Raw genomic sequence first — 13,658 nt, 5'->3', positions numbered from 1 at the left:
ATTCATTTGCGCATGCATGTTCATCTTCAGGTCCCTATGTAATTACTGTAATTACGGTGACATTCTTTCCAGTTCACATTAACATGTCTTCGACTCTTCCCAAGGCAAGCAAATGTTTGCCCTTTCGTGAGCAGCTTGCCGATGTTACGCGCAAGTTTTCTTTTTCAACCCTAGTGTGCAACAGCCAAAGTAGAAAAAAGAAAGAATGTGTGGGCTATATGTCGCATAGAGAAAGTACGACGAGTGGCGCAGTATCCTTAAATCGCGGAACCATTTTTCGTCCGCTGTTAGTTGGACTGAGGGGGGACGAACTCGAGACTTCATCGTACCTTGTCGGTGCGCGTGCTCTTATCTGCGGCCTTTCTATCGCCTGTGCGACGCAGAGGTGAAGAGGCGTTCCGGAACCTGAGCGTGTACTTCGGGTGGACCAAGAACCCCATGGTTCTGCGTTTCCTGGACCTGGATCCCGAAGTGCCCGTGACGTTCGTGTACGGCAAGACCACCTTCATCACGCGAAGCCCAGCCGAGCACATCAAGAAGACCCGGATCAACGGCTACGTCGACGTCCAGGTGTGCTGGCGCGAGAGGCGGCTGCCGGAAACGCAGTCTGTTTTTTTCCCATGCCTTGCAGCAGCGGTGTGCACGGGCAGTCGTAAATGAGAAACGAACGGAATGAAGTTCTTTCAGTATTGGCGGCCACGTTTGCTGTATTCCACACAGGCTTGTGCGCAACGAATTACACGTGATTAATTACTTGTAATCAGTTACATTTCTTGGTCGTTTTTCAATTTATCGATTGCGTTTTTTTGCTCAGTAACGCTCATTGTGATTCAATTACTTTTTCGGTAACCAATTACATGTAACTAGTTACTTTACTGACGATACGAGTTGTAACAGGCGACGCGGCTTTGAGCGCTTCATTTTGTCGGGAACTGCAAAGGGAACGCCCGCGGCGGTGCCACGCTGCAGCCTCTCGGATGCGCATATGCTCAGCCAGGCAAACCCGGGCGTAAAGTATGTTTCCTCATCTTAACGCTCCACGAGTTGTTGGCCGATGATTTGAACCTGTGGATATGGCTCGATGGCGATGACCACTTCGGACGTTGATTCCAGGACATCATCTACGGACGATTTTTTTTTCAGCTTTTCATTGGCCCTACTGGGCACGCTTTCTCCGAGCCCCAGCAACAACGAAGCGCTGCGCTTCATAGAGAACCCAGAAGCGAGCGATCTCTTATTAACTGCTATGTTGTGCGCAAGGTGTTCGTACGTTACAACACTGTCCTTCCCTACAGCGCACACATCGAGAGAGTCTTCAATGTTGGCGTCGATGTCTTCACAAGAAGACGATAGTAGACAACCAATGAAAAATTTGAAAAGCAATTGTTAGTGAAGGATAACCACGTGTGAATGGCGGCAGTGGGCGCACTGAAAGAGCCAGGCGAGCTCGTTTTATTTGTTTGCGCAGAGCTGATACAGGTGGAGGAAGGTAACGCAGAAGCAATCGATTACCGTTTTAATAATAGCTCAAGTACTTTATGGGGCAGTAATTCGTCACTCTAACCATTTACATTTTTGAATAAAGTAATTCTAATCGGTAATTTTTTTTTGTAACGTGTACAAGGCTGCTACAATATTAATTTCTTTTTTACTTTACTGCCGTTATTATTTTTAATGCAAGTTATGTTTTGCATCTTTGAATGAAACTTCTTTTTTAACTCCATATTTATCAAGGTGTATTCATAAAAAAGTTCTTACGCTAAAATTGTTGGTAAAAGCAGATGCCAGCCAATCGCCATGACAGACATATTGTTATCGAAGGCAATTGGTCTATAGCAAATGGCACTTTAAAGGAATGAAACTTGGTAGATTCGGTCGGGTTCGATTGCTCAATTACGTACTAATCTTTCTTAAGTTTTTTATTTTATTTTCTGCCTTTTCCGCTAATATCGGGGATTATTTTTTGTTGCGTTTCTTCCAACCGCCTATTGCGATTGTTGTGATCATTGTGATTACGAGTCATGTTTGAAAATCGTAGTCATCGTCATCTACCATGTCTAGTGGCTGAGGCAACACACAATCGCAGACAAAGAATAGCGAGTGGACTACCGTCATAATACGAACCGATCATCGAACAGCCTCTCCGAGACATCGTATCATATGCTATGAATGTGCCCATTTCATTTATACGTCCTTTGGCCTAAAGGAAACTGGTGCGCCCGCATGTGCTCTCACTCACCCGTGCCACGCAATGTGACGCACGTGGCGATCATCTCAAAGAGCTCGTTGGCGCTGGCAGGATAGAAGCATAGGCGCGATTGTAGCCAAGTGGTTAGAACATCGGGGTGTTGTGCTGGCAGACCGAGGTTCGATCTAACTACGGGGCACCTAAGTCAAATGTTTTAAAAGTGTCAGCTATTCGGCAAGACAGCAGCAGTACCCAGCAGCCACGGTTAGGAAATTTCACGGAGGGTTCTCAAAGAAAGCTTCACTTCAAAATCAACATGTCCTGTTTGCTCTATTTTTCATTGGTGTGATGTGTTACACGAACGCTACCGCATTATGGATGAAGGGCTGGCGATTGTTTGGATAAAAATTTTTAATCGACATCCGACAGTAGTTTGGGTAATGTCTAGGATAACATCATCGCTTCTTTACACCGTGTAGGATCATCGCAATGCAAAATGTTGATATATTGAGGAGCCGAGACGTGTGGAAGTGTTAAGTTAAGCTCTCTGGCTGAAAAAAAAAGTTAAAACAAATTCACGCAGCAACTCTTCTGGGAGTTGTCTAAGTATGCGTAAGCGTTATGCCACTTGATCATCTCCACCCAGCCCAGTGTCATTATCAATGTTATAAAACTTGATCCGACCAGTATAACCGAAACTGCTGCGGACGGCGGCGCAAGGTCAATATGCGAAAACGCCCGTGTGCTTGCGTTGTAGTGCACGTTAAAGAACCCCAGGTGGTCAAAATTAATCCGGAGCTCTCCACTACGGCGTGCCTCATAATCAGAACTGGTTTTGGCACGTTAAACCCCAGAAAGAAGAAGAAGAACAAGGTCAATTGATGACGCAAGCAAACTACTGCAGGTGGCGGCGCCAGGTGCGCTGGTGACGTTCCGATCATTATATACCATTATCTCTCTTTATTGCCTTATCCATCCGCGTCGAACCATTACGAACCGTGATCAAACGTACTCCGGCGGCGGCTGTACGCTATGTTCTCGCCGCTTAGACGGCTGCGTATGGCGCGGCCGTGCGGGCCCTATCTGGCAAGCGCTCTGCGATGGAGACAGAGTGCGCCGACTGTTGATAGCTTCATCTGCGCTGTGTTCTTGCCGCTTAGTTTGCGTTGAAGCGACGCGCGCGGGCCCTATCTCTAAAGCGATCTCGTCTCACTTGACGGACGGACGGATGGGTTTCCTCGTTGGGTAGGCGTAGAAATGCTTACGCATTTAAAATGAAATAAAACTTAAACTAAGCATGTGCTTGTCTAGTTCAGGGGCGTGATCGGAGATCTTTGTTCGTTTCGCGTTCTGTTCAGGTTCTGCAACGCCACAAAGTGGCAGTATGCAAAATTTGTGACAACGGGAGGGAGAGAGCAGCCAATCGGCAAGCGGTGAACTCCCCGGATGACAAACGTCCGGAGAGTTCGTCGTTTTTGGTGACGTCAAAATGACGACGCGCTCCTGTCAATCATTTTTATTACGAGCACGTCGTCTGCTAGGAGCAGAACGCGACGAGAGATGTGAAGTTCGAGCGGTCATCCGCTCGCTACGAGACCGGCTCGCTACGGCTCGCTAGCAACGAGACCAAACGGCGACTGCGGCTACGGAATGGTTCACCACTTGCCGATTGGCTGCTATCTCCCTCCCGTTGTCACAAATTTTGCGTACTGCCACTTTGTGACGTTGCAGCAACTGGACAGAACGCGTTTCGAACAAAGATCTTCGATCGCGCCCCAGCTTCGCGAAAATACGTGTAGGTCCCAGTTTTAAAGTAGGCTTCGGTGCAAGCAGTGTGTAAATGTGGTGAAGAACCCTTGCCTGGGATTGAGTTGTTATAATGGGAGTATGATTACGGCTAACAGAAATTTTCGAAGGCTTGCTCTATATTTTATATGCTGACATCAGTTTGTAATTTCAAAAGGGCTTAATTACTGTATTTTGTCGAGGTATGATATGGTGAGCAGCGATGGACGCCAATAAATGTGGTGATATGCATTGATAAGCAAACAAATGAACTAGAATTCCCCATTACACATTTTACTAGCAGCTATAGGGTACATTCTTTGCCTGACATAATTGATTACAGACGGTATTCAGTTTGTTCACATTTCTTGAAACATTTTAGACCATCACTAACTTTAATGTATTCACCTGCATTCGCCGATATTCGCGTTACATATTGACGTTCCACACGTTAACGACCACGTTATGCTTTGAGCCGTAATGAGGGCTGAAAAGGTAAATATGCTGCGTGGACCGTTAGTATATTTCTCGGTACGTCTTTGTACTGCTATCTCCAGAATAGTAAGCATTTAATTAAGAATAAATATATTGAATGCAATAAAGATATAGAGAGAATAGAATAAATAAATAGAAAGTTATTTTAAGTTAAGCTCTAAATAGTACGTATTACACACTTCATGTTCACCGCTTACTGTAACGCGCTGGCAGAAAAATCGCCTTTTTCTCTACTGATTGTCCATTAGTAGGTTTCGTCATCTTGGCTGCAATGCCCTGTATATGTGCACTGGTATGCTGTCGCTTTGTTCAGAAATTAGGTATGAACGAAAATTTAAGCCAAAACTTTATAGCTGTAGCCTGTTCTTACCTTTAGCTGTTACCTCCAGTGGTAAAGGCCGCATGCTCCAGGATTACTGTAAAACTGTTGATGGTACTCTGGGGAGACATGCGCGAGAAATAGCCTCAAAGCAGTGTTTCAGCACTCGCTATATGACATTTACAGGACCTTCCAACACTTTCTGAACGTGGTAAATAAACCACACCAGACGCAAGACAATGCTGTCGTCAACACTAGCAAAATATGATTCAATTGTAAAAATAGCTGGCAACGTACACTATCCCTCATGCTTTTCTGCAGCTTGTTAAAATCCATGCCATCCTTCAGTGCTTCTGATGGCGCAATGAAGACGCTTTATCTTCCGAATATCTCAAGTATATCACTGGAAATTATTATTAATACAAACGCAAGAAAATCGTCAGTAATTGATTCATCGTATTAGGCTGCTCCATAAAAGTATTACTGACCACAACACCGAGAAGTGCAAATGACAATTTCAATTTTTTCCCCCCCGATCATCAGCGACTCTAAACTTCTGGAGTTATGCAGCTTTCTCCCTATAGCATAAGAACGTGGCATCGTTGTAGTTTTTTTGACCGCCTAGCTTAAATTTTGCTAACTTGTGCGCGTTTTCCCCACCAAATCCTTTGAAAACATTTGGAGTGCCTTGCATGAAGGCTGAGATGTCACTGGGCTGTAGTTTGAAGACGCTCAGCGCGAAAGCAAGCGGCGTTCGTTTTGTGTGAGGCTACTATGCTAGTTCAGTGGGATGCGCTTCAGCAGTCATGATGATCTTGATGCGAATTTGACGTGTACTTGTTCTTTTTTGCCTAAAAAGGCGTGGCAAGTGATCTGAAGACCCAGCCGAGCTTCGGCAAGCATGATTGAAAGCGCATCTGGCAGCTAGCGTCCGGGAAGCCTTTCACGACGACGGCCGCTTGGGCGAAAAACGACAACATTTCAAACAGCTACAGACGCGCGGCTGCATTACCTAGTGCATTACGCCAGACAGGCTGGTAACGAGCGCAGCATCGCAATCCCTCCTGCGTTCTATCGTATCGCCGTCCAGCCATGAAAATTATATATATAATCTCCTCCTGCACGCCCTCCTGCATGCAGTTATCCCTTCTGCCGAAGCAGCACCTTACACCTCGCTCATATGTGATAGGTGGAGTAAAAAATCGTACACTTTCGCCTAAACTCTGCTTCCTCCGTTCTGTGTTGCGGCGCTGCTGTCAGCTCAAAAAAACGTTGGCCTGACTCTGCGTTGCTGCTCGATGCTGGATCGAAGGCACCCTACGGCCGTCGTACGGCGCCAACAGTGCTTTTGCGAGAAGCGCCACCTGTGGCAGATACCTTTGATACCTCTTCCCGGGCAAATATAAAGCAGACGAGATTACAAAGGGGAATTGTCAGCCGTAAGGTGCGATCAGCATGTGCTACCACTGTCTTGAAAGATCCACTAATTCTTAAGTGACTTTTGAACCACAACTCGTTGTGTACCCAAAAGCTCGCGAAGGAGACACTGAATATACTGTGAGTGGAGCATTCATAGCGTAAACACACCTAACACCCTCTCCAGGATAGTGCGCCGGCCGCGTGAGAGACATTGTTTGTCTCTGTCTATTTCGCGCTAATTTTCGTGACTGATTTTTGTCTGCATAATAGTGTTGGTATGTTTCTGGCCGACGGGACGAATAAAACTCGCCGTAGCTCAATCGCGTCTGCATTCTCGGGATGCTCATCCATTTACGCTAGTTACTGTGATTATCATATTTTGTATGACAAATTGTAATGACCGCACAAAATAAGAATACAATGATTCTTATAATAAATTACCACATAAAAGAAGAAAACAAATGATTTGTGATATATCCCAAAGGTGGTGTGCGCTACTTACGTGGACACACAGTTCTATGGAAAGACATGTAGCGAGAGACGACAACACTGGGGAGAGAGGTTATAAAAAGCGCCACGCGTTTTATATAACTCGTGGCGAAATCGATATTTCAACACGATTCTGCCGCTACATTGCTGCTTGCGGAAGCTCAGCGGATGCAGAAACTTGTGACATCACTCAATGCCTTTTCCGTATGCCTTGATCTCGTAAGCACAGCACGTCTGCGAACGGCAGCCTTTTAGATATTTAAAGCGCAAGAAGTCTATTAAGAAATGTACATCGTTTAAAGCTCCGACAGCAGACGCTCCATCCCGCATTCCTCTTCGGAGTGACGTCTGCTCCTTATGCCATGAATGAAATTCCCGCCGCTAGTGGCGCTGCTCGCTGCACCATCCGTAAATTCTGGAACCAGTCGCCATGGTGACTCAGAGGCTATGGCGTTGAGTAGCTGAGCGTGAGGTGGCAGGTTTTGATTCCCGGGCTCGGCGGCCTGCATTTCGAAGGGGGAGGGAAGGAAAACACTCGCTTACCGTGTTTTAGGTGCGCTTTAGGAATACCATCTGGTCAAAATTAATGCGGAGCTCTCCACTGCGGCATCCTTCATAAACCCACATTGCGCCAGTTTCGGGACGTTATAAACGCCTCAATTTCCATTCTGGAACCATGTGAGAACACTAGATACAACAGTTTTCAGATTTTTGCGCTGTACGAGTAAAATGTGGAAAAATAATTGCGTAGAACATAGCTGTATGAAAACGACTGAATTGGATGTTTTAGGACACAATAACAGCTTTCGCATCGGAAGTCACGCCCCGAATAAAAAATATTCTTTAATTAGTCTGTTCATTAGCTCTTAAAGGTTATCCTGGTGGTGAAAGAGCACTGATGGCCAAACACCGTAGGTCTCATAATGGTATATTGCACCAGTTTTATTTTAACAGCTTGGCTAAAGTGATCTGGCCCCCCTGTATAAGAACGGCAATAAAATCCATTAAAATGGAGCTGTCAAAGCGGGTGGAGAAAAAAAAAAAACAGCAGCCCCTCCCCTGTCGAGGAAATGGGGGTAAGCGAAGCTTGTCGTGTGCTTTTTTCGGTGTTCCTCGGAACGAATTGCACTGACGAGTACCACGTTGTGCTCGAATCACAACCGGTCACACGCACTGCAGCTGGCTCCGAAGTTCCGGTGGAGAAACTCGCGTTGAAACCTGGCCGTCGCACTAGGGAAATTGGCGCTAGCGTTGCCGAGGCGTGCACCACCGTTGTCGGATTCCTGGAGGGCAAGACGACGCTGACGTATCGCCTGGGCTTCGGAAGCCCTCACGTAGAATCGGCACGTCGACAACGAGCCCTTTCCCGAGCGAGTTCGCGGCGCCATTGATCAAACGCAGCCTGCTCCTCAGCGAGCCCTACCACTCGCGGCTTTCGCATCCGGACGCCGAAACTGATCTGTACGAGGAAAGCCCGGTGGTGCGTGCGCCAACCCTCTTTCCTTCCCTTTCCTTCCCTTTCCCTCCTTGCGACGCACCAAACGACCCTGATTGGTCGCCACACCTGACGACCCTGATTGGTCGCGCGCGTCACGTGATGCGGCGCAGCTTTCCCCGCACCTGCTCTCTTTCTTTTTTTTTCTTTTCTTTCTTGTCTCTGGCTCATACCTGCATATCCGATGCGGGTATACGCCACACGTGAGTTTTTGCGCCACTACAACGCCACCGAAACTGGTGAGCCAACACAAGCTTCACTTGAATATAAAATACTGAGGGAACTACAGAAAGGGCAGGTCGAAGCTTAAAGAACTATATTTTTGTATTAACCCTTTATTGACAAGTGTTGCCTACAGGCAACATACCAGAATTTTTTTTTCTTGCCGAGTTTGAGTATTGAGCATGAAGTTTCTGGTTAAATGTCTTTAGCCAACACTGAATGGCAGGCAGCAAGCATCATTTGTTGGTTTAGAGCAGGAACACTGAACGAGGAAGAAGTTTGGCATGCAACCTACTGTCTTTTGAAAGCAAGGTCAAAGGAGACAGGCCAATGCAAGATATCCAGCTGCAGTGGTGTCACACATGTGATGTAAAGCAAATAAAATGTTCACGTATGGTTCACATATGATGAGAGCTATCTATACAAATTGAAAAGGAAGCCTTAGGCGGCTTGGGGTGAAGCCGCCTCTTACAGTTTCTTGCCTCTGGTTCTCCTATTGCTGAAAAACTTTACGCAAAACATTTTTTTTCTTTTTGTTGCTTGTGCTTATTCCTGATGTGTTCGGCACATTTAGATTGAAAATAAAAAATTTTTTCTGGGTATATATATGTATCGTCATTAATGGGTTAACTCTGTGCACAGATATTTAAACGGCTCAGAGTAGACCATTATGGATGGCGTTTCTTAGATATAAGGGAGCTTACGAGAACACAGCCAGGGAGTTTCTACGGGATATATTTTCAAGCATGAGGATATAGACGCCGACTTCATAGAGCTGCTAAGAGAAATATATTGGGACATCCAAGCACAGGTCGCCTGGGAAAATGAAGTTGCCCAAAACTGGTAGGAATTCACTGAGGACTGACGCAAGGATTCCCTTGATATCCACGGTTCACATTTTGCATTCAGAGCATCGAAAGACGACTGGAAATAAGTAAATTAGGTTTGGATTTATATTACAGCAGTAACGTACAGCTATTGCAAGAGAGTCCTTGAGTTAATGTTTGCATATGCGGATTAGTATTACGAGTGTAAGCACTGTGTATTACTTACTATTGCAAGCATCATTTTGCATCCTGCATTGGACATGCATATAGGCTGATGATGATGATGACATCTTGGCATTACATAAGATACATAAGAGGCGTCGGACAAGATGCTTCACCGGCTCAGTGCAAACACCAAGATACAAATTGCTATGTCGAATAAAAGGTGCAAAAAAAGAAAAAGAAAGCATGTCGCGCTTGCGTAGTGGCTGGTATACATTCAGGATATCTGTTGTAAGGAAAAAAGAAAGGGCAGCGCTTGTACTGCGTCTTTGCGCCCTGTGATTTCACGCTTCGTGCTAACGTTTTTGGTAAAAGATGGCTCCAACTCAACTAGGCCCGCTACTTAATGTTTTATCTGTTAGCTGCCGTCAGACTCCGGAATTCATACCGTCAAAGAACTCGCTCACCGTTTGTGACACATGCCAGTTGCCAACCGGAATTTTTGCATGTGGTACTTGTTACGGTAAAAGGTCTTAGCTCAATAATTGCTGAACTTCATTCATTCATCAATAGGCTTGCGAACGATGCGTTGAGGGAACGAGGAAGAAAAGGGGCACGTCTCAGAAGAATCCATGGAATTGTAGCGAATAGCAACAGATTTGCGTTCTCTGAAGCATAAATTTGTTGCTCAAACTGCGAATTTGTTATCACGTTCACCTAAAGTGCTTCTTTTTTGTTTGTTTGAAATCGACGCAGGTGGTCGATAACTGCGGTCACAATGTGCACATGGACCAGCCTGAGAAGTTCAACGAACTCGTCAACAAGGTGTGCGACCTTGCCAACAGCGACGTTAAACTCGGATCGGGCACCTTCGCGACAGACCGGCCAGCAGAAGAGTAGTTTTGTTTCTAGTGCCGTGCGTGATCTTAGTTTTTCCTCAATTACAATTGAATATTGAATATGGGACCACGTGAAGATACGCAAGCACAGGAGGACCCAACATTGTATGGCTCTGGACAGAACTGAAAGTGCCAACTCGTCAGCAGTCATGGGTAGAGGTCCGGCGACACCTTGACGGGCAGGCATTGCGGTCTGGAATAGCGGAGTTTTTCGCACTCAATAACCGCTCATAAGAGCGAGCTCGGGCCATTCGTGTCGGTGAACGAGAAGATAGCCATGGGCCCAACCAGTGACGAACAGTTCTTTCGAACGACAAGCTTTGTGAATTTTACCAGTCATCTTTTTGAGCACGAAAACTAAATATTTAAATTTGTAGAAAACATCGTTGCTCAGCATGACTGATCAATCGTTTGTGTTTCCCATTTTCGCCTATTATCTGCGACTATGCAGGCATTTGCAGTTTTCCTGTCGTGTAAATTCATACCCAGAAGAAATGCAGTTAATACGATGACTTCGTACCAGACGTTAAACTGCAAGTCTTTGGTGTGCCCCTGTGCTTTGCCAGGAAATCTGCTGTTGAATAAAGTCATTTTCAAGTGCTGTGATTATGTGAACAAAGCAAGCGATGCGAATCATTGTTAGGAACAGAGGTTCGCAGTTAACGCCATAGGAGCTCAGTGTGTCGCACGTTGGTATTTATGCAAATTACTTCGCTTCGCGATGGCTCTTAGTATTGTTTTCTGTGGAAACAAAGGTGTATATTTGAACTCAATCTGTAACACGAAGATTTATTTCTATAGCAGCTTGTCTATTTTTTTATTAAGTTTCTTCATGTCGCGCTTTCTGACAACATACCTTTTTTTTAATTCATTCTACCTTGTCTGTCCTTTAGCTGCAAACATATATGAAACAAGTTAAAACATTGTGAAGTATTCCGAAGGTGCCCCAGCCAAATCGTCAATAAAAAAGAAAGCTTGCAGTTTCCGAAAATGAAAGAAGCGTTGTGGCTTCTAAGAATAGTGCATGTTAGCCGTAAAGTGAGTTTGCCGCCTTTGCGCGGCAACCTTTGGTTGTCGAAATTGAAATTTATTGAGTACCGAACATTCACTAAAGAGCCTGGTCAACAGTTTGCAGTGTGTCCTTGTCGCATATTATTATTCATACTTTTTGTAAATTATTCAGGAAAGGTGATGTTCATCTAAATACGTATTAGAAAAAGTTAGGCGGGCAGGTACAGGCACGTGAGAGCGAAAAGACAGCACAAACGCAGACTATCAGCTAAAAGGTCGCAGTGGCGGAAGAGTGGGTACACAGAAACCTTATCTGCCTTAAATATCTTATCTGACTTAAATGCATGGCTCAGACACCATAGAATTCTTTATCCAGCTTCATGCGCTATCAAAAAAAAAAAAAGTTTTACGAGCCTGGCTCCTGCCTTTCTGTTGCCTAGTAAACGGCCAGGTGCTCGCTAATTAAAATAATGACTGGCGCTGTGGTTTTTCCCAGTACCTAAAATTAATGATCAAGTTTAATGAGTATGTGCCCAAAGTAATTGCCTCACCGCTTCCCTCCCCACTTTTCGATACAAAACGTGCAGACGGAGCCACAAATACCACCGCTAATGTGGCATTCAATGTGTCTTTCCTACATTTACGCCACCTATCGGCGTCTCTTGCTATTCCTCCCGGCAGATTTACTCTCTCTTTCTCTACTATCTTGCTAAGAGAAAGCTTGGGCAGGATAACTACTTCTTCACGCCGTAAAATTTCTTACGCCCACACCCTCAAGCAAGGGTGCGAAAGTGTTTACTGTGCATTCACCTCTGGATGTATATTGCGACACGCTAACAAAATATGCTCAATAGTTTCAGCGCTCTTTCCACATGATACTGGCGCCGCCCCTCGATAGAAGTTGTCACTGCGCTTCAATGAACCTTCAGGGTGATTCCGGAGCAAAGAATTTGCAACCATGCTGCTGTCCGAGTTTACTCGAATGCAATGCAGCGAAGCTGCGTCTCAACCGTCTCTTCGTCGTAGGCATCACCAAGGGGCGTTATTGGAGCCCACTCCAGTCGAGGGCCATCACTGCACTCTACTCGGTGGGGCTTTGTTTGGTAGAGTCGAAGAAGAGTGATCGAGTCGAGATCCGTTTGCGAATACGGGGGTTAGCGGCACTCGTGTTGTCTTACGATGCTGGAGGGCATTCATAAAGTCTACGGACGTCTTGGACAACGATCGTTTCGTGACCATAATATATGGGTGGCGCGAGGGCTGTGCGGAACGTGCTTCCTTGTTTGCTTGCTTGCTTGCTTACCTGTGTCTGCATACATGAGTACCTACTTGCGCGATTGTTCTTCGCTGCCTTTGTTGAATAGTCATCACGACCTCAGTTGTTGTTGCTTAGTTTTTACGTTTGTAAAGCTTTACCTTGTTATTAGCCCTTGTTTTTGTTGATGTTTTTACCCATGCCTCAAAAAAAAAAAAAAAAAAAAACATCAGTTTATCTGTTAATTCCGCATGCGACGCTGTAAACAACCGCTTTTAGATTGTACCGAAAAATCTGCATAAATAAATTTGATTACGTGTTTGATGGTGTCAGGGTCACTTTCTGCCGGACCACACACAGTCAAAGGTAACAAAAAAAAAAAAAAACAGACTTCACAGCAATGACAAATAGGTGGCATTTATCAACAATTAAGGCTTGATTTTGGGCTATAAAAGGCATTAAGAGGAAACATTAGCTCGGGGCCAACTGACAAATAATTGATGGACCTAAATAAAAATCACAGTCACTATATTTTACCTTTTTAAAAGAAAAATGCAATAAACCTAATCAAATTTGGGGCAGTGGTTGACGATAAAAACTTCTCCTTTCCAATGTATTTAGATAGGAGCCCTAGAGCTAAAGCTTCCTCTTAACAGCAAAATACAGATGTCGACGTCACCTTGCCATTTCTGTACCAGCTTCTCGTGGTGCCATTGGTTGTGGTATAACATCTGACGGTGGCTCCTTCCATCTGACCGTGGCTCCTAAAAAATTAAGACACCTTTAGAAAAAAAATTAATTTACAGCATCTCTGGTCACACTTCCGAAACCCGCACAAGCTCCTTTAACTCACAGATCGACGCACGCACGCATGACGTCATGGCTCAAATCTTGCATAGGAAATTAAGTTCAATCTTCACTCCGCTGATCAACCCCGCGTTTGAAGACTCGTGGGAAGAGTTCCACGAGAATAAGTGAGTTTAAGTGAGCTCTAGGTTATTTGACGCGAAGGCAACTGATCTCACATTGGCGTGGCATCATCAGCAACATACATATGCCCCCTGCAGGATCAAGGCCTAGCTCTATCGGCGA

At 45.2% G+C, this 13,658-nt stretch overlaps 1 protein-coding gene across 6 annotated transcripts in view; it reads left to right on the top strand.

Annotated features, from left to right (window-relative positions):
- LOC119436029 ((Lyso)-N-acylphosphatidylethanolamine lipase) overlaps positions 1-12,888 on the top strand; it is a 123,316-nt gene extending 110,428 nt beyond the window's left edge. For all 6 annotated transcript variants that reach the window (XM_049655245.1, XM_037702765.2, XM_049655232.1 and 3 more), the window contains 2 exons: positions 384-570; positions 10,158-12,888. In XM_049655245.1, coding sequence (XP_049511202.1) covers positions 384-570; positions 10,158-10,301 — 331 coding nt within the window. In that variant the 3' untranslated portion in view covers positions 10,302-12,888. The remainder of the gene's footprint in view (positions 1-383; positions 571-10,157) is intronic.
- Positions 12,889-13,658: the final 770 nt, after the last annotated feature.

The sequence above is a fragment of the Dermacentor silvarum genome, chromosome 1 (genome assembly GCF_013339745.2).
Source record: "Dermacentor silvarum isolate Dsil-2018 chromosome 1, BIME_Dsil_1.4, whole genome shotgun sequence".
NCBI lineage: Eukaryota > Metazoa > Arthropoda > Arachnida > Ixodida > Ixodidae > Dermacentor > Dermacentor silvarum.
This window is presented reverse-complemented; position numbering and strand designations above follow the sequence as displayed.